General features: G+C 40.5%; 1 protein-coding gene across 4 annotated transcripts in view; it reads left to right on the forward strand.

The window, feature by feature from the left end:
- LOC137183406 (unconventional myosin-IXAb-like) overlaps positions 1-20,473 on the forward strand; it is a 160,191-nt gene that overhangs the window by 120,550 nt on the left and 19,168 nt on the right. For all 4 annotated transcript variants that reach the window (XM_067590435.1, XM_067590437.1, XM_067590438.1 and 1 more), the window contains 14 exons: positions 4,054-4,175; positions 6,882-7,023; positions 9,767-9,962; positions 11,438-11,557; positions 13,654-13,729; positions 13,999-14,139; positions 14,639-14,678; positions 14,781-14,903; positions 15,216-15,296; positions 15,413-15,523; positions 15,971-16,093; positions 16,185-16,334; positions 17,993-18,294; positions 19,016-20,191. In XM_067590435.1, coding sequence (XP_067446536.1) covers positions 4,054-4,175; positions 6,882-7,023; positions 9,767-9,962; positions 11,438-11,557; positions 13,654-13,729; positions 13,999-14,139; positions 14,639-14,678; positions 14,781-14,903; positions 15,216-15,296; positions 15,413-15,523; positions 15,971-16,093; positions 16,185-16,334; positions 17,993-18,294; positions 19,016-20,191 — 2,903 coding nt within the window. The remainder of the gene's footprint in view (positions 1-4,053; positions 4,176-6,881; positions 7,024-9,766; positions 9,963-11,437; positions 11,558-13,653; positions 13,730-13,998; positions 14,140-14,638; positions 14,679-14,780; positions 14,904-15,215; positions 15,297-15,412; positions 15,524-15,970; positions 16,094-16,184; positions 16,335-17,992; positions 18,295-19,015; positions 20,192-20,473) is intronic.

The following is a 20,473-nucleotide window of genomic DNA, read 5'->3' on the forward strand; positions in this document are numbered from 1 at the left end:
GAGTCCCATTTGCTTCTCCTCTGGCTGGACCACAAAAAGCAAAAACCCACCTCCGGAGCATGTTGAACGACAACACAGCGAACATGTCTTCTTTTTTTTTTTTTTTAATCTCTGTCTTCATCAGTTTGTACATCTCTTTCTGTCTGTGCTTTTAAAACCACCAGAAACCTTCTCCAGCTCCCACGATTGCGTCGCGGTTCCTCCTGTCTGTTCAATAAAAACACTCCGCTGTCATAACAAGAGAGACGGGCGCTGAGGGAGAGAGAAATACAAAGAAAGGAGAGGAGAGAGATGGCAGGGGTAGATGTAGAATTGCACACAAACACAACCTCCCTCACCTCTGCACCGGGGCGTCGGGCCAAGCACAATTCAGGTCACTTGAATGCTGCGCTGCGTTACGCAGCAGAGAACAGACAGATTTGACTAATAGATGGAGGGATGACCACAGATCCTGACCGACCTCATCAACCACAACAGAACCTCTTGCTTTCTTCAGCACAGCAGGACATTATAGGGCTTTTAGTGCTTGCAGACTGGTTTTATGTCTCGGTATCTATTACTGTAAGTCTCTCTTTTCACTCAAATTACAAAGAGACAGATTTTGTCGCTTAATTCTAGTGGTATCTAACCATGCAGATAGTTTTCCTTTATCCTTAAGTTTTGAAATATTAATCTCTGTGATTACTTCCTTCACCCCAATTTCATATAGACTCCTTGTTTGGTAGAAAGTAGATTCACTGATATTCGCTCACAGGGTGTTCTGCAGATTATCCAGAGTATCAGGCTCCCTTATTCCAGAAAGAATGTTATTTTGCAACGTTTTGAGCACCACAAATTCATTTTGATTGACCTCCATTACGCTGGTGTGGAAGCATAAAATCTCAACATGCATATCTCAAAACTAAAATATGTGTGTTTTTGTGATTGGGGTGAACTAACCCTTGAAGTAAACAGCAAGTACCGGAGTCGTGGTCTCATTCTGACTGCCGACATCCACTTCCACCTCATTCCAGAGGTGGAATGAGGTGGAAGTGGAAAATGTTGGTTGTTTTTAACTGTATCTTTTAATCGAGTGAAGGGTTTTACTCATCGGGCGTCTGGATCTTAAGTTATCAGAGAAACAAGTTGAGCAAACGTTAGCGGCAGCTCGAACAGCGTCAGAGAAACACTGATTTTGAATGTGAAACTGCTTTATTCATTGTTTTTATTGGTTTTAATCACCGTGTCTGTTTGTTTTGGAGAGGGAACGACCTCTACAGATAATTCAGCTGCTAGTAAAAACTTCCTGAATGATGAACACTGAAAGAATCCTAACCGGGAATAGCTGGTTGTTTAACAATGAAGGCAACAACTCTCATGATCCCACGGTACTTCACGACGTCATCAAACTCCGTCTTTTGTTATCGTTTTGATTAAGAGACCCTTAGGAGCAGAAATTACATATTGTACGTTTAAGTAGCTGTTAAGTAGCTGTTGAAATCGATCTAGCAGGAGGCTAAACAAGTGATGCTCCTGCACTTGACAACCAGTAGCACTGCACTGACAGAGGTTAAAGTGATTGAAAAAGACAGTAGAGCAGCGTCCGGTGGCGTAATGATTAACATAACCGTAAGGTATGTTGCATGTCATACACTTCTCTCTCTCTCTCTCCATATATGTCCTGTCTATATCTACACTGTAAGTTGTCCACAATAAAGGCAAAATGCCAGGAAAACAAAGACAGGCGTTGAGAAACAACATGTAAAGACGTGTTGTTCACTGCACAGAAAGTCTCCTAAAGCAACTGTTTCTCAGATGCTGGAACTGGCATGCCTGGCACTCAGTGATGAAACCTCGTTCAAAATCACTCTCAGTTTTTTTAGTCAAACTGTAATTGAACCATCTTTTCTGCGTGCTTCACATACTGAGTCAGAGCTTTGTAGTCCTCTGCCGGGCTGAGCTGTTTACCTAAATGTGTGTATGCAATAAAACGGCTGATGAGAGCGAGTGTGTTTTATCTCTTTATCTCTGTGTGTCTACATCTAATTTTCTCTCTTAGTCAACACATGTTCACAAAACTCTTTCACAGACATAACAAAGTTAGTCAGATGAACTGAGTCACTCGTCGGTCAGTACTTGGCTCGATGAGATTAAAACAAAAGCAGCCGCATGCAACTATTTTACGGTTCTGTTTTCGTTTTGCTTGATCTGGTGCAACCTCTGAATGAAACCAAACATGCCACATGTTCAGAATGCCTCGTCTGTGATTCAGCAGCCTAAAAAAGGAGGCATGGGCAGACGTGTCGCGTTTATAAAAGTATGCTCCAGTGCTGTTTTGAATACTTTACTGCTGTCTCAGTTTAGTGAGTGTTTAACATGTGAGCCAATGTTGTTTTAACTATATTTGATTTTTTTTTCTTTCATTACCATAATGTTAAGTACACTCTGCTAGAAGTAGTTACACCTACACATTACACAAATAACCTTGTACATCATACACACATAAAACATACACTCACTGTGATATTTAGAGCTGGGTTCACTTTTTCAGTACCAAACATTATGCACATTCCTGTGCACGCTGGTTGTTTTGTGACGAGTTAAGGATGGTGATGTGGGTCCATCTGTTCGCCCAACACACTGGTCCACAGCTAAAATTCCAGCCACATTCCCATGACATTTGGTACAAATATTTGTGATTCCCAGAGGATTATAAAAACATTTGTTGTTGTTTTTTGTCCTTTTCTTTAACTTTATATTTTGTGGTTTACACTTCTCCACACTTACACTTTCTTGTTTTTATATTTTCTCTTCTCAGTCTCCACTATTGCATCTCTCTCTTTTCTTTTTCCTTTAAAGCACTTTGTGATTCCTTTTTTGCAAAGTGTTGTATGAAGTAATCTCATCAAAATTTCCATCGTACCCATTACCGTATTGGGAATCTGAATTTCTGGCTGGATTTCTGTGAAAATTTCTGTGGATGTTGATGATTCCCAGAGGGGTTAGTCTTTTATTATATTTATTGTTTTTTATGACCTCATTGACCTTTGTTCCAGTACCACCGACAGCACGAGCTTTTCCATGTGTACTGAAGAAATATCTGTGTAAAAGGCCATGAAATGTACTAAGCACATTTGTGCCCGTCAGAGGAGGATTTGTCAGAGTTACACACAAGATATGACACAAAATATAACATAGTCTTATAGACAGATTCAGACTTCTGAACCCACTCATGTTTCCACAGAGGATACCGTTTATGTAATGACCTGATTGCTTTTCATATAGCACCACCCTAAGGACAAACTTTATGTATTTATCCTCACCACTGGTAAGGCTCTAAGAATAAATTAGAAAAATTAACTCTGTCCAGTGCTTTTGTGTTGGGGGACGTAAAGATTATCACTTTAATCATTTTTTAAATTAATTTCTGATGGAAACCCCTTTATTTACTACCTTATATTTCTGCCTTTCTGGTGCTGACTCTTCGGTTTTAATGTCTAGAGACCCCCCACCCCCTCCAAGTTGTGTGTATTCAAGGGAGATTGCTGAGTATGCATGCTCTTTTCCAGCAGTTCAGCATTAAAACACACTTTTGACCTGTAAGCTACTGGACCAGGAACTGTTGACATGCCTTACTCAAGTGCACCTCAACAGTAGCTGTGAGGGGAGGAGAGAAATGAACCCATGTACACACTTCCTCTCTTCTTCCTCCTAGCTGGCAGAGGGATTCTAACTGGTGTCTCCCACTGGACTCCCTAAGGGGTATTAAAAGGACATGGGGCATATAGCTCAGCTATCATTGGCCCCTGGGGGCAAATAGACCTCACCAGCTGACTGTTGGTAATGACTGACCTACCAACAAGCAGCCAGGTGTTTCCATAGTGGGGGATGCAGAGATTTAGTCATGTGAAAGGAGAATGCCATTTAGAGTATTCACAAGTATCTGATAAAAGCAGCAGCTGTCTTTTTCTTTTTTTCATCGCTTTCTTCATGTAACATCTCCGACAAGAGTTAAAGCTCTTCAAGTATTTACTGACCTGAAGTTCTCCTTCCTGTGTGTTTCCCCCCTTGCAGGAGGAGTACAGGGCCGAGGGCATCACCTGGCACAACATCGAGTACATCGACAACAGCAGCTGCCTCAACCTCATCAGCAAGAAACCCACCGCTCTGTTCCACCTGCTGGACGAGGAGTGCAAGTACGCCACCTGCTGAAATACAGCTGATCTCTTAAAGTCAGCAGTTAGCCTCTGTTGGTGATATTTTGTAAATTAGACTTGACATTTAGGAGTTTGAGGTATTTTGTTGCCAAACCATCTATTTCTCCCTTTTTTGTAAATTACATTTTTCCAGCAGTGGCCTGTCGAACTCTGTGATGGATGATTTTGATATTATGTTGTGCTGTTATACTGGGCGTACTGGAGAGTAATGAAGAATAACTCAAAATGCACTTCCTGTACACCTGTGTACAGATGACGCAGGCTTTTTGCACGGCATGGTTATGGTTTCATTCCCTGTGTACGTGTCTGATAGTGAAGCATATTTTATCCTAGCATGCTTCATTGAAATGACCTTTTGATCACCCTGAATAAGCATGTTTTGCACCACAATGGTGAATCAAAGAGACAAACTGCTCCCTGTGCAAGCCTTTTCTTCATTAGCTTGATTGATACCAACACTGGGACTTCTACAGGGTTTAACTAAAGCATAAACATGCTAATTCCGCCAACATCTCTGGATCACATTTTAGTTTCTCTCTGCCTTCTCTCTTGTGAAACACTCTCATCCTGCAGGTCAGCACGCTGCCTCGGCATCTTTCTCCATCATAAATCAAATCCAGCGCTTTCCCGCCCCCCTCGCATAAAAACACATCAGGCGGTACACACACAGCCATATTTATCTATGTTAGCTGTCATCTTACTTGCCACTTAGCATAGCTGGTTCATCTGGATTTAATAATGCCTGGAATGGACCAAATGGCATGTGTACATTTGTGGATATATATATGTTTGTGTGTGTGTGTGTGTGTGTGGAGGGGGGACCACTTTTGGAGAATTAGGGTCAAAGGGGGGATCTCTAAAGAAAAAATGAGGGGGGACAGGGTCTCTATGGGGGTTTTTTATGCTAAATGATTACATAGAGAGAAAGAAAGACACTTAGAGATCTCATCATTCACAGTTAGTGGAGCTCGCAGGGCTTCGGGGCCTCTGGAGAAGTGGATTAGGTTACTGCAGGAGCGAGTGTGGGGGTTCAGTTCTACAGTAACAGCATCAAGCTGTAAGACCCCTGTGGATATTCTTCAGCCAGCAGTGTGTTTCAGAGGTGTAGGGAGGAGAGGTTTCGATGATATAAAACATCTCATAAGGAATGTCGATCCAGCCAGCTGAGGTTAGCGGTACATTTAACGGGTAAAATGAAAAAACTAACCTGAGGTGCAACGACTACAGAAGAACGTGCAGGTAGAGGTGACGTACCTGGTTACATCTGAGCCAGAGCTTTAAGTTTCTGACAGTTTTAACCCCTCAGGGTTATGGGAATGCCATCAAAGAGACTTTACTTCTCTTAAACTTTATCAAGTACCACTAAGCAGAGAATAATGCTGAACTCTGTGGCTGACAGGAAATGGAAATAGAAAATTAACTGATTTATATTTTAGGCTCTCTGGCAGCATCGGGGGCAATGATGGTAATGTCAGTTTATAGGTTGTTCCACCTCTTTGGACTGTTTAATGGATTGCCATGAAATCTGGTACAAGCATTCATGGACCCCAGAAGATTAATCTGAATGACTTTGTGTTCGTTTACTAGTGACTAGTGATCCTCTGACTTTCTCTCTTTAGATCATATGTCCATTTGTTGTTTTAAGGGAAGTGTCTCAACAGCTATTGGATGGATTGACATGAAATTTCTTAGAGACATTTGGATGAATCAGAATCACTATTCAGCTAGCGCCATCCTCGGGTTGAAATTTTAATTTGTCCAGTAATTTCTTTTATGACCAATTAACTTCAAAACTAATGACAATCCCATTAGCCTCAGCTGTACTTTGTGTTTAATGCCATTCAGGAAATGTTATCATGCTAACACGCTAAACTAAGATGATTAACATAGTAAACATCAGCATGTTAGCATTTGAGTGTAGACTCTTTTCTTTTTTCAACAATGTATTTGAGTTTTCTAATTTTGTAAATGAAAAAAAGAAAAACATTATGTATGCATAATTACAAGTACTGAATATATAGTATGTAAAATGATATACACATATATATGATATATACACATGATACATACATAAACAAGTAAACAAACTATGGTTTAGAATAATACATACTATTAATGGATCAAATTACATTACATAAATAATAATATAATAACAGGGGTACAGTAGAATAGAGGCATGCCTGCATTACCTAAATATTTATATTGCACTACATTCATCCAACACAGTTACTTAAATGCAAAGGCTATAATTATCCTTCCCCAGACTCATCCAACATATGAGATACTTTTCCCTAATATACTTCATAAATGGGCCCCAGATACTTTGAAACCTTTCTTCTTTGTCTTTGAGTGTATGTGTATATTTTCCCAAAGGTCAGCACAAAGACATTTCCTTAGATCAATTCCCAATACTATTACTCTTAGACTCTTAGTCTAGTTTGAATGGAATCAGTACAGAAGTCATATTAAAAATAAAATAATGCTGTTGTATGAGCTATGTGGCCTCTCTCACTTACCTTCTTCATAAGACAGAAAAAGAGTCAGACATAGTTTAATATATGAGTAGTAATTTGCATGAAGTGACCTGGTTGTTGACAAAGATGTGTTCAGTTGTAGATTTCAGTTTGTGATGTGCCATCGCTCAGTGTTTTGAACCTCAGACTGATGAAATCTCTGTATCTCCAGTTTCCCCCAGGCGTCCAATCAGACCTTGCTGGACAAGTTCAAGCGTCAGCATGAAGGAAACAGCTACATCGAGTTCCCTGCTGTTATGGAGCCCGCCTTCATCATCAGACACTACGCCGGTAAAGTCAAGTACGGAGTCAAGGTGAGACATGTGCTTGTGTGTGTGTGTGTGTGTGTGTGTGTATACATACAGTTTGGGCTTCGTATAAGCGAGAATGTGTATCAGTTAAGTGCGTTTGTTGTATTTGCGCATGAGCTGACTGATGCTGTAATCAGCCATTCAGTCAACACCTGTAAACACTTATAGAGTATTAGGAGACACATTTATTAAAGTGTGAACATAATGAAAACCTTCACTCTTTAGTTTAGTGCTGGTGAGATGCTATAAAAGTCAAAGCGCAAGTTTACGCCAAGCAGGTTTTAGCACAGTTTTCATCTGTGGAGCATTTACTCTCAACTTCTTTTTGGACACATGAGAACAATGCCAATCAAATAAAAGCTCTGACACACCTATGAAATGTAAGTCTCTATCATCTTCTAAGAGAGAAGATGTGAAAAAACAGGTTATTCACAAAGGATAAAATGGTCGGTGAAGGTTGGACCTGTCCCATCCATCAGTGGCAAACTAGCTGAAAATCTGGCTTCATACTGGGCCCAGTTAACAGTCATCTTAAAGACACAAAGAACAGAGATAAATGTCATATTTCTTTGGGAGATTCGAAAATACAAATATCAACAGTTGTCTGAGTTTCTCTTCCTTCAGGAGATTAAATAAAGGAACATTTCCTCACAACTAAAAACAGTTTTTCTTCGCATATTTGTATTTTCTTGACAAACTATCTTGTACCTTGTGGAGTATCATGTAGGTTTGTTAATTCGGTACATGATGATGTTGATGTCGAGGACTAATCACAAACAGAGCTTCAGTAGTTTGGGATTCAGGTCTTTGCCTTTTAGACTGTGCGACAACAATAATCATGTGCATTTACTGCATGTCACGTTGTGCGAGACGCCTATAATAAAATCTTGGTCACAGTCTGTGTCAGACTGTATGATATCAGTTTGAGGCTGTCAGATTGTGCGCTGAATGTCTGATGAATCGTAGCACTGAGATGTAAATAGAAAAAAGTTTATGAAAGCAGAGGCACGTCATCCATCTGCACCACTCTGATGTCTTGAAAATGCAGCAAAGTCACACAAATTTCTTTTTCATTTCATCTCCATCGTTTTCATTTTTTGGGAGAATGAGTGTGTTTTCCAACTAAACTTTATTCGTAAACTGCACTTACAAAGTGTCACATTGTTCATTTTGTGCTGTATTCTGATTGGTTTGTTTGTAGATGTAGGTCGCAGCAGCAGTCACATCTTAAGAATTCGCTCCTAAATTTCTAACACTGTCAAATTTTGCCTCAGGCTGTCTTTGGTTGCAAAACTCCAAATTGGTCGTCAGTGGACGTGTCAGATCGAGGGCCACCATTTTGGATTGACGACCAAAGATTTTACCACGTTTCTCCCACGATTGTCAACCCAAAAAAAACCCCCCCCAGAATCTCACAGTATAAAGGAGGCATTTGGACATTTTCTAACAATGTGTAACATGTACACTCAACTCCATTACAGTCTAGTAATGAGGGAAAAACCACAAAAATCCTCATATGGCAGCTTAAACTGTTATGAAGCTGGTGTGACTCATCTGAACTGCAATTTTGGGCAAAATCCCTAAAATGTAAAATAAACAAAACTCCTCTGTCTGTTAAAGAGTAAAACTGAAGCTCTAAACAGATGAAGGACGGTTCTTCTCACTTCACTTCAGCCTTTATGAAACTCTGCAGCAGACCTTCTTGTTGTTCTGTCGACCTATTTTTCCAACTAAATCTAATTCTCAGTTCGCTACCCAGCTGCGTTTTGATAAGAAGCACATGTGCTGGAATGGGGTCGAGCATATTGTAGTTTGACTGTATAATATAAATCCATAACAGTTGGTTATCGTGGATGTGGAAAGGTATCTCGTATCTGTTGAGAGCCAAGTGTGAACTGCGCGGCGAGAGCCAGAGTCGTGAAATGTGTCTGACGTTGGCTCGGTAGTGAACACCCAGCTGACTCGTATCATATGGAGAGAGAATATGTTGAAGGGTTTATAGTTCATGGCTCCGTTATCATAGCGTGGCTTCAATCGAGATATTTAATCGCTTACAGACAGATGAAGAGACGGCGGTCAACTTTGTGTGCTTAAGCGGGTGTTTCTGCGTGTATGAGGGGGATTTTCATCACCTCAGTGGTTTTGTTTTATAGAATATTTAATGTAAAAGAAAGAAATGTAGACCCGAAATGATATAAACCTTCACTGAGCTGATGATTCAGACTCTATTTTCCTCTGCTCTGAACTAGAGATTAACTCAGTGTGGAGTAACAGCACATTTGCCCATAAATAGCTGTAAACTGTGCTGCCAACTGGCTTTAAACAAACAACAATAAAAAAAACACCATTTAACTCAAGGCCATAATGTCTGCCTTTGTTTGTTATGATACTTGAGCTGTAGGTTTTTATTTGTTTAAATAACTAATAAGTGTTACACATTTTCCCTTGTGTTTGCCGATGATTTTTTTCCGTATTTGATTTCCCGAGACACGTAGAAACTGCTTGATTTGCACTTTTAATACAATATCAACAAGAGGTTAAAGAAACAGACCGACAGACTCAGACTGTCAGACTCTTACTGTGTAATTATGACGGTACAAACTTTCTCTCGGAGTGACCGACGCTTGATTGGATGCACATGTTGTGTGTTCTGTGTTATTAATACCGTAGCACTTTTGAGTTTCACCATGAATGAAAAGTGCGGTGCAAATCGATTAATTTATTTATGTGTCTTTCCTTCATTCAGGACTTCAGGGAGAAGAACACTGACCACATGCGTCCCGACATTGTGGCCTTGCTGAAAAGCAGCAAGAACGCCTTCATATGCGGCCTGATGGGAATTGACCCCGTGGCGACCTTCCGCTGGGCCGTGCTGCGCGCCTACTTCAGGGCCCTGGTGGCTTTCAGGGAAGCCGGCCGCAGACACACCCACAAAAAAACTGGTGAGGAAAGGCCGACAGTATAAGCCCTGTCTATAAATGTCTGTATGGTGGCCGCTGAGAGCTCAGTGCACTGCAACATAAGAAAAGACAAAAGCAAATGAAGAAAACAACAAGTTGATTGATTGTGAGAAAACACAACCAAGTACAGAAACACTGCAAGTTGCACGGAACATAACATGTTCTGAGATGTTTCCTTCATTTGTGTTTTCTTAAGCTGCAGTATATCGAGCTGTCGGGGCTACTGTATGTATCTTTAACATCTCACATCTTTAACTATACAATTGTTGTCTTTTATGATGTGATTTCTTTTTTTGGGGTATCTATAACAACTATGTCTTCTTCCGGAAAAAAAACATTGTTTGTTCATATGATTCAAATGTTTGTTTGGTTTTTTTAGTCCCTATTTTATAATATTTCATAATATCAGACATTTAATGCTGATCTCAATCTTGGTAAATGATGAATCTATCCCTGAAATTTAAAGAAAGTCTGATATATGTGATATTTTATAAATATATTAGAATTGTCATTAAACCAAACTATACCAAAAAAACAGGCAACTCATATTAGCAGGGGCTCTGGGAGCTTGTTTCTGGCATTTTTCTCTATTTCTGCCGTTTTTATAGACTAAACAATGAATCAGTTAATCAAAAAGTTTAACCCCGCAGATTAATCCACCGTAATTATAAAATGATAATCATTTTTACAGCCCTGATTAAATAAGGTTACATTAGACAAGCTTAATACAAGCTCAGAATAGTTTTTTTCACTCCAAAGGTTTCAACAAGCAAAAAATAATTGTGTTTCTCCTCCTGAATGTGCTTCAAATGAGCTCGACTTCACGGTTCAACACACGCACACACACGTATATTTATTAATGGAATTAATTAGCGTAGAGAACGCTGCACTGCAATACTGTGATGTTCAAGTTCATGTTTCACTGTAATTGGGCCAGGAAGAGGAGTTTTGCTGCTGCTGTTGATGATGAGGAGGAGAAGGAGGAGGAGGAGGAGGAAGAAGAGGGATTTTGATCTTCTTCTCCAGAGTTTATTTTCACTAACTGGGTGGAATGTTTTGGTGCAGAGTGTTTGAAAATGTCACCACTGATTATATCAGAGGCTTTTGTGTTGATTTATTTCTTCTTTTCACATGAAGAATTCCCTCTCTTCTTCTTCTTCTTCTTCTTCTTCTTCTTCTTCTTCTTCTTCTTCTTCTTCTTCTTATCTGACTCATCCTCCTTTTGTTTTGTTTCTGCTGCTTCTGTTGTTTCTTAATTCACCTTCTTCCCCGACTCTCTGCCATTTTATCTCCTCTTCATTTGATTCTGTTCTTTCTCTTTCTTGTCTGTTTTGTGCTTAAGGTATTGAAAACATGTTGGTCCTCATGATCTTGCATAGAGATGCTTCAGTGAGGAAAAAATAAAGTCTTTCCCCTCTTTCCCCCCCTCCCCACCCTCACCTCCCCTCTCTCTGCAGGTAATGATGCTGCAGTTCCCTGCGCTGTTGTCAAAACTGTTGACAGCTTCAGTTTCCTTCATCATCCGGTTCACCAAAGGAGCCTTGAGATCCTTCAAAGATGCAAAGATGAGAAATACAGTAAGAAACTACAAAAAAAACTCAAGCCTCTCTACCATATTGTACACGAAAGTATTGGTGTTTGTTGTTTATGAACTAAAAAATATCCTGATTTATCATAAAAGAGGTAGAGGCGTTGTTATTGGCTGGGGGCTACACACTTGTGCCCAAAGGTTGATGCCCAAAAACGTCTCGAAAACAGCAAAATAATAAGAAAATAAAGGCAGAGGGGATAGTCTCTGCAGATAAATACAACACCACAGACTTCTAGTCAGTCGTAAGTGATGATTTAGAGGGATTATTTTTGTATATATTGTTTTTTTTTTAGGATCCTGCAGTATGTAGTGTGCCTTTAAAAGTAATAGTGAAACTGGATACATTTCTTTCAGGATTAAAAGTCTTCATATCTGTCGTTTTTGGAAAGGTGCTCCATGTTAATGGGCTTTATAATGGGATGAATTTCCGTTGATAAAAGTCTGTTGAACTGAGGTGAACTGACGTGTTGCCATTATTAAAATCCCACTCGCTTACCTCAACCCAATCAAAGGAATCAATTCCAGGCTGCACTGAAAAAGTCATTTATGGTCAAGTTGAGAGTAATTGCTCTCTTATGATTTTCAGCCTCAGTGAGCCGGTTTTATTACAGCTGTTTATAAGACACTGGAAATCAGACATGTGGGTCATTCAGAGCGCCGGTCAGCTTATAACCAGACGATTTCTCCACGCATGAGTGATCAGACAAATGAACAGTCCCATGTGGACCTGGAGGGTTTAATGATTCTTGATCACATGTTTTTTCTCTAATGTCCATGTATTTGTGTGTATATAAGTGTGACTCAGTCTGTCCTCATGCACCTATGTTTCTATGTGTGAGTGTGCGTGTCACATGTCTTCATGTTGTTAAACAGCACTTTGCTTTCATTTCAGCAGCCAGCACTGAAATTAACGTCCAAGAACATTTCCAAGTGAAATCCCCAAAGAGTTTCCTCTATTAAAGGGAAACTCCACTGATTTTACGCATTAAGATGAGTTTACTAGTCAGAGGAAGTATTATTCAGCCTGTTAAAAGAGTTGAATAACATCTTCTGGTGGAACGGGTTCAAGTCTGAGAAAACAACCCTGATGATGTCACATGGGTTACAAACTGACGGCGTGAGGTTTGAAAGACGTGGGCATTAAGGATCTAATGGAAATACTGTTGGAGATTTGGGAGTTTGAACCATATTAGGGATTAAAAGTCAGGATATTTCATGGACACATGTACGTGGATGCTGGTCTACAAAACAAAATCGAAAATGACAGTTGTACACAGTTGTAATAATATAAAATATCTTCACAGAAGTTATAACTGACAATGATACTATACATTAATTAACACCTACAATGCCCTTATCTGCTGACAACAGTGTTATAGTGTGTTAAAAACAACTATACTGCTTATAAATGCTTAAATAGGGGGACTTAAAGTAAAGTGCAAATGCAATGTGGAAATGCAATACTTGAATGCTGTACTTCATTCTATTAAAATTTACAGTGGACAACACAGAAATGAAGTGAATCTAAGTCCAATATTCACTCTTCTTTTAGCTCTATTTTTGGTCTCCACCAGCCCCCAGAGAGATATATCGAAATACAGAGTTAACTTCTTTTTTTTTCGTTTTGTGAAATTGTGTCATCGCATAGTAAAAGCAGTGAGTTTAAACTAAAGAGAGAAAACCACAAACGTAAAGTGGAAACTCCCGGCTCATTAACTGTTTGTTTCACATATAATGTCACCATACTCATTAATGTTCCTCCGACAAAACCAGTGTAGAAAATATCTCTTTTACGCACAGTCAATCACACACAGATACAAAAGTAAAACCAGTCTAAGACAAGGATGAAAGTAGGAAAGAAAGCAGCAAGTAACGAGACATAAAGGAGGGATACTGTAGAGATACCCTGGTGAATACTTGATCTAAAATACAGTATGTCCGTGGAAAAAGCAAGGTGCTTCAGAGAAAGTAGTGGAAAGAGGCCCTAAAAAGCTGGATTCTTCACGCTGCGGTTGGAAGCAACTTATAGATAAATCCAGCAAGATGTGAATCTGATATGTCTCCTCTTGTCCTGCCATCCAGGTATCACTAGGAAGAATCCCCGAACACCTCTATCAGATCTTCAAGGCACCAACGCTCTGAATGAGAAGGCCAGCTGGTGAGTTCTCCAAGTCTCAGTCCGGGACATTTTAATATATTCTTCTATATCCGACTTCTTCCAGTTGAACTAAGCAAGATGGCTGTTTGTAATTACTGTAATAAAGTCAGAAGACTGTTAATTATTTGAAATTGGTGTCATCTTGAAATCCCTCACCACAGGAAATCTAAATTAAAATCTGTAATAATGATTAATAATACTATTTAAACTAAATAAAATAGTGTGTAATAGTGTGTAATGTATCCTTGTCTCTCCCTTCCCCTCCGTAGGGATGGCTATGGTGTTGGTTGTAACGGTCGTAGCTCAAGGTCGGGTCGTCTGTCCTCGGGCAGCCCCGCTCTGGAAGAAGACGGCATCTTCATCAACTCCTCCAACAGCAAGCTCCTGGAGAGAGCTCAGGGCATCCTACTGTGAGTGAGACAGAACTGTTCTGACTCATTTCTTTTACTTAAAAAACTATTAAATGTTTGGTTTAAACTCACAGACTTTAAAATCACAGTCTGTTTTTCCATTTTTCCTCCTTCCTCCTTGCCTTTTTTTTGTTCGTTTTAGCTCTTTGTGTAACTTGAGCTACATCTGTTAGGTGGCAGAAGAGCTGGAAATGAGCTTGAGTGACAGTTTTTGTAGCCAAAACAGGAAGGCCAAGGGATATAATGCTATCCATTTGCATTATCGGTAGTGTAGCTGCTGTGTAAGGCTTTCAGAGAAAGAAAATTATAGGGACTGAAAGGGAAGAAATCTCTGGTTTTTTGTGCTTCAGTTTTGAAAATACTCCTTTAAATTGTCCTTCAGAAGTCTCCACATTTAGGAATGTATAAAATTAAATCATGAAAGTATGCTTTTCATTCACTGTTCCTCGAAATCTGCATCTAATATCTGCTAATGAAAACACTCTTTCTCACCTTTTAGGAGAAACAAAAACTGCAAAACTAAGCTGACTCTTCCCAAGGTAAGACACACACACACACGTCAACATATTAAGAAACAGCATTTTAAAAACAGCATCTTCAGGAGATTCATGTATTCTCTGGTTTTGTGTGTGTGTGTGTAGCACTTGTTAGACGTGAAGTCTCTACGATACCTGGGCAGCGTGACGCTCCACGACCGCATCACCAAGTCTCTGCTTCACCTGCACAAGAAGAAGAAACCGCCCAGCATCAGTGCCCAGTTCCAGGTCAGTGCTGTCGTCACCCTCTGCTGGACGGGTCTGTGAATTACAAAAACATGGGTGACACATCAGCAGCAGCAGCAGCAGCAACAGCCTGTAATGATTATTAGCAAGCATGAAAGAGTACAAGACTCGAGAAAAGATACTGTTTTTTTTCTGAAGAGGACACACATTTAGCAATATATGAGCTGTTATCTGCATCGCTTTCTGTGTTTAAATATGCTAATTGATTTACGAGATAAGCGAAAAAAAGTGTTGTTTCCCTTTATTGCCACTGGATGTGGTCCAGGATGTGATGTCATTGATTTCTGTGTGCAGGCGTCCCTCAACAAGCTGATGGAGACTCTCGATCAATCGGAGCCGTACTTTGTGAAGTGTATTCGATCCAACGCTGAGAAGGTAATTTTTCCGCTGCAGACTCATCACTTAAATGCAGCTTCCTTTACGGCTGATTGATTGACTTTCTACTTTCGTTTTTTATTTACCTTTTTAATCTCTTGTCCTGTCTCGCTCAGCTGCCGTTGCGTTTCAATGACAGCCTGGTTCTCAGACAGCTGAGGTACACAGGTATGCTGGAAACCGTCCGGATCCGCCAATCAGGATACAGTATCAAGTACACGTTTCAGGTAATCCTCTCCCGCTACCATCTAACAGCAGATCCACAGTCAATGCCATGTTAGTGCTACAGTGTTTTTTTTATTTTTAGCATTGTGTTAGTTCATAGTGAGGTGATAGAGATGAGTAACAAAAATGTAGTTTGTTATTTCATCTTATTTTATTTACATGCTTATTTCAGCTTTTTCTATCTCATGCATCTTCCTTTTTATTGCTTTACAGGTAAAGCTAAATTTAAAGTTCATCTAAGTTGTCTGGCAGGATGTTGAGATTTACAAATATCATTAATCATCATTAATTTTCTATCCACTGACTAACTGTTGCAGCTCTATTCTAAATATAATGATATGTTTAGTAATATATTATTTTCTATGGAAGCTTAAATCAAACATTGCTTGTCAACTTACATTAGTATCTAATAAAATATATTAACCACACACACACACATCTTCTTCCAGGACTTTGTGCGTCACTTTCATGTGCTGCTTCCTCGAGGCACGAGTCCAACCAAATCAGGCATCAGGGAGTTTTTCCGGCGGATCCACCTGCCACCTGCTGGGTATCAAGTGGGCAACACGATGGTACGGATTCACATCTCTGTTTCACCATCTTATCTGTTGGGCTTCAACTAGTGTGTGACTTCATGTATGTAAATGTTCTTGTGTTGTTTAGGTGTTCCTGCGGGAGGCGGAGCGTCAGCGTCTTCAGACACTCCTCCACCAGGAAGTGCTGCGGCGAATCGTCACGCTGCAGCGCCGCTTCAGGGCCGTCCTGGAGAGGAAGCACTTTGTCGACATGAGACGAGCTGCTTCTGCAATCCAGGTGAGATGCTGTGAAGGGAAGGTGAAGGCTTCAGCCTGAGACGTGGTCATGTTCAGCACTGACACATCCGTGATCCTGTTGTCGTCTTCATGCAGTTAAACAATATTTAAAAATTTGATTTTCTATTAAATTACTGCTGTAAGTGCATCATGAATCAATTCAAGAATCCCACAAGTCAAAGTTTCTTCCATCCAACATCTCAGGAGGAGTTTCTTTAGTCCATTAAGGCTACTTAACCTTAGACTGTTAAGCATTAAGTGATTAACAGTTGTGCATTTACTCCAGACAGAAACTTTAAACCTTCATAAAGAACAATCTTCTCTAAATATAGAGAAGAGATTAGGGATGATGAAAGTTTATTCCTTCTATATAGTAGCTACAACAGTTTCCACTTACTCCTCCAGCTATTGCAGCTCTGTAATATAAAGCACTGTGTATATTTTGGCTTTCATTCCAAAAGGAGAAATATATCATTTAAAACGTGTTACAGAATAACAAGATTACATTTGAAAGGTGTTTGTACTTTTAAATAAAGCAGGAAGAAACTGGCTTTGCTGGTTGACTAAATGACTGATAGCACACCTTAAATAAATGTAAGTATTAATTTATTCTCGTAAGTAGATATATAGCTCTGTATATAACTTGTTCTGGTATAAACCTAAGAAAGGACCTTTATGTTGAAATCGGTGAGCTGAACAGGTATGTTGTCAGACTATAGAGCTGTACTCTTACCTCTCTCAGGAGAGAAAGAAAGAGACTCAAGAGCGAGAGACAGAATGAAAGAAAGCAAACGGTGAAACGGATTGACAGAGGAAGAAAACATTAAATTCGGGCCTCTGTTGGTATGTTTTCTCTGGAAGAACCCTCGGAGGGGAGCTGTCCAAATCTTTGTCAGGCTGAAAGAAAACAAACACAGTCAGTCCAGACACAGTGAAACCCTGAGCAGGAGCCAATGAAGCTGAAGAATAATTTAGTGAAAGTATTAATACATAAACCGTCACTTAATATATAAATGTCAAGGTTGACTGTGGAGCCTCCATCTCTTTGAGGTCTAATAATTCTTTATATAAACACTGTAATGACTTTCTAAAATTTCACAGGGACAGTGTACTTTTCATTTGTGAAGTTGGGCAGAAAAAGAGGTTAAGGTCGTTATTTTCAGTAGCTTGTTAATAAAGTTTCTGTCAGCACATGGCTAGAATACAATTCGACCATGACTACATGTTTGAATTGGAAGTAAATGAAGTTATTCCAAGTTCAAATCAAAATGATGCAAGGTTTTCTTAGCCTGCTTGAAGTTGTCAAAAATTCCAGTGATGTCTGCCAGATAAGTCGTATCACATTGTCCTGAGATACTGTAGGATGCCATGAATAACAAAAATATCAAATTCCATAAATTTACTCATTTGAGTCTTAGCCAGAGTTCACTCAGCAGGAAGGTGTTTTTAGATGGTTGATAGGGAGATTAACACCTTTTACCTTTTCAGAAATATCAATATTTGCTAGCCAAGTCTTGAAGTACATCAAACCTAAAAGGTAAAATCAGTAAAGAGGCGTGTTCTGGTCAAAATCTATCACTAAAGGATTTGTCTTACAACTGGAAATCTCTTCATTACTCAAATGAATGAACGAATCTTTCTCTGTTTCTGTTTCTGCAGCGATGGTGGCGATGCTGCCTCCTCAGACAGTCCACCATCGATGCGAGCGATGAGGAAGAGGCAGCGGTGTGTCTGCAGGCGGCCTGGAGGAGCTACAGGGAGCGTCGGAGGTTCCTGCAGTGGCGGGACTCTGCCATAGTCATACAGAGGAGCTGGAGAAACTGCTGCCATCGCAGGACTCTGGCAGCCGTCACGGTTCAAGCGGCCTGGAGAGGATTCAGGGAGAGGAGCCGCTACTGTGCGACGTGCAAGGCTGTGACGCAGCTACAGGCGATGGGCAGGGGGCACTTGGCTCGACTCAGGTACGTCAAGGAGTTAGTGTATGTATGGTCAAGCACTTAGTTCCAGTTGTTTGCTTTGCCAATGTACAACTCATTATTTTTGTTCCAGTAATCTGAGAATAAATCTGTTTCAAATTGGTGTAAAAAACTGACGATTTTATTTTCAGAAACAGCATTTGCAGTGCAAACAATCTATAATTAAAGTGTTTATTTTTGAAATGTATGAAGAGGCGCTTGTGCTGTCTCCTCTTCTGTAAATCTAAACTGACAACAATTGTTTTCTTGTAGCAGGAAACAACAAATCTTGGTTGCATTGGACTATAAAATCTGAAACCACTCCATACTTTTTTTTAAAAACATGTGACCTTCTCTGTTTTAAAAAAAAAAAAGAAAAAACGGGCACATTTCTGCACTTTGAGCCATGACTTTTTATGTGATTATAACATCTGTCAAATTGTTCCAACATCATTGTTCTCATCAATCTTGTTGAAATAAATTTAAAAAGCTGGTGCCATCTACATGTTGCTTTCAGCCCTTCTTTCTGTGTCCCCTGGTTCAATAGCTGGGGGAGGAAGCAGCTTGTATTGTTGCCACAGTATCTTTCTTGATACCATTGGGGGTCAGTAATGTTGGAAATTTTCAAATTCTACAGATAATGCCTTTAATGTAAAGTGACGTTGTTAGGTGTCAGTTTTCTTTCCTGCGTTTGACCAAATGTTAATAACTTTTATAATGTCTTTAGGTTCATAGAAGTGAAGGAGCAGCATGAAAGACAGCTACTCTGTAGTCCACCTGCAGAGATGGATGCAGGAACCGAGGAGGATCTCACCGCATCAGGACAGGAAAGTTGCGTCCAGGATACCTCCGCCAAACCTGCTGAAGACTCGAAGCCTGTTTCGTTTGATGAAGGAGAGACAGAAAAAGAAGAGGACTCTGAGCGAAATAGGAGCGTAGATGAGACAAGTCATAAGAATCGATCAAAAAGAGAGAGCAGACGAATGAGGGAGCTGGAGCAGGCTCAGTTCAGCTTGGAGCTACTCAAGGTTCGGACAACCAGTGTGGGAGGAACTGTGCAGGAAGACCTGGTCCCCGACGGCGGCACCTGTCAGCCAGAGGACCATCACAGACACTCACCCCGGGGATCTCCAGCTAGTCATGGAAGTTTTGAGCTGCTCAGTGTGGAAGACATGGAGACTGAAGGTTCTACACAACAAGAACATCCCCCGGCGCTGGATAGTCAACTTCATGAGGGACTGACAGACTCAAACCATAATGAAAAGCCCGGGATTGGGGCACCAAACAAGGCAGAGAGTCCACGGGCAACGTTTTATATCGCTTCTGACCAAAGTCCAGTTCATGAACCAAAATTTGAAAGCCCCAACAAATCTCACAAAGAGAGAAGGGAGTCCACCTCTCGAAGACCTGTAGTGGTGTTGATCAGTATGCAGAAAGAGAGCCCTGTGGAGGAGGGGGAGCTGCTGGCAGCCCAAACCCAAGAAGGAGCTTCTGAACCAGAAGCAACATCATCCGGTTCCCAAATTACCCACATTGCGGGCCTGGAGGTAGGATCGGCAGTCGAAGAGCCTAACGGGATTGCTCCCCAGTCCAGTAGAGATGTCTCTGAGGTGGACAAGTCTTCAAGCACTCAAGCAGCAAGTCCAGAAGTAGCGGGGATTAGCTCCTCAGAGGTGGACATCCAGATCGTCCTGGAGCCGAAGCCCGATGTTCCCGCTGTTCTCCCGAGTCAGCAGGAGAAGAATGTGGTCCGGCCTGTTCAGGAGGCTCCCAGCCCGGTCCTGGACACCAAACCACCAAAAGCCCAGAAGAAGAGCTCAGCCCAGACTGTGATTGTAAATATGATGGAGAAACCGTCCAACACTGTGTTCTCCCCACCCAGACGCAAGCTGCCCTTCTCCAAGTAAGTCAACCATTAAAAGATAAAATACGATAAAACTTACTGGATCCCAGGAGGGAAATTTAGCATACAAGCACAGAGAGGTAGACGATAACAAGAGCAGGATGTGACTATTGTTGGGCGGTGTCACTGTTTACATCAATCTGTGAAATTGTCTCTTATAAAGTCTCAAAACACGTTGTGGTCGACCAAAAATATGACTTTCTATGACGTTAAAACCCTTTCTCTAAATTCTGTAAAAAGTCAAGCCTTTACTTTTAATTTGAAGGAAGTTTTATGTAAATA

Source organism: Thunnus thynnus, chromosome 5, assembly GCF_963924715.1.
Source record: "Thunnus thynnus chromosome 5, fThuThy2.1, whole genome shotgun sequence".
NCBI classification, from domain to species: Eukaryota; Metazoa; Chordata; class Actinopteri; order Scombriformes; family Scombridae; genus Thunnus; species Thunnus thynnus.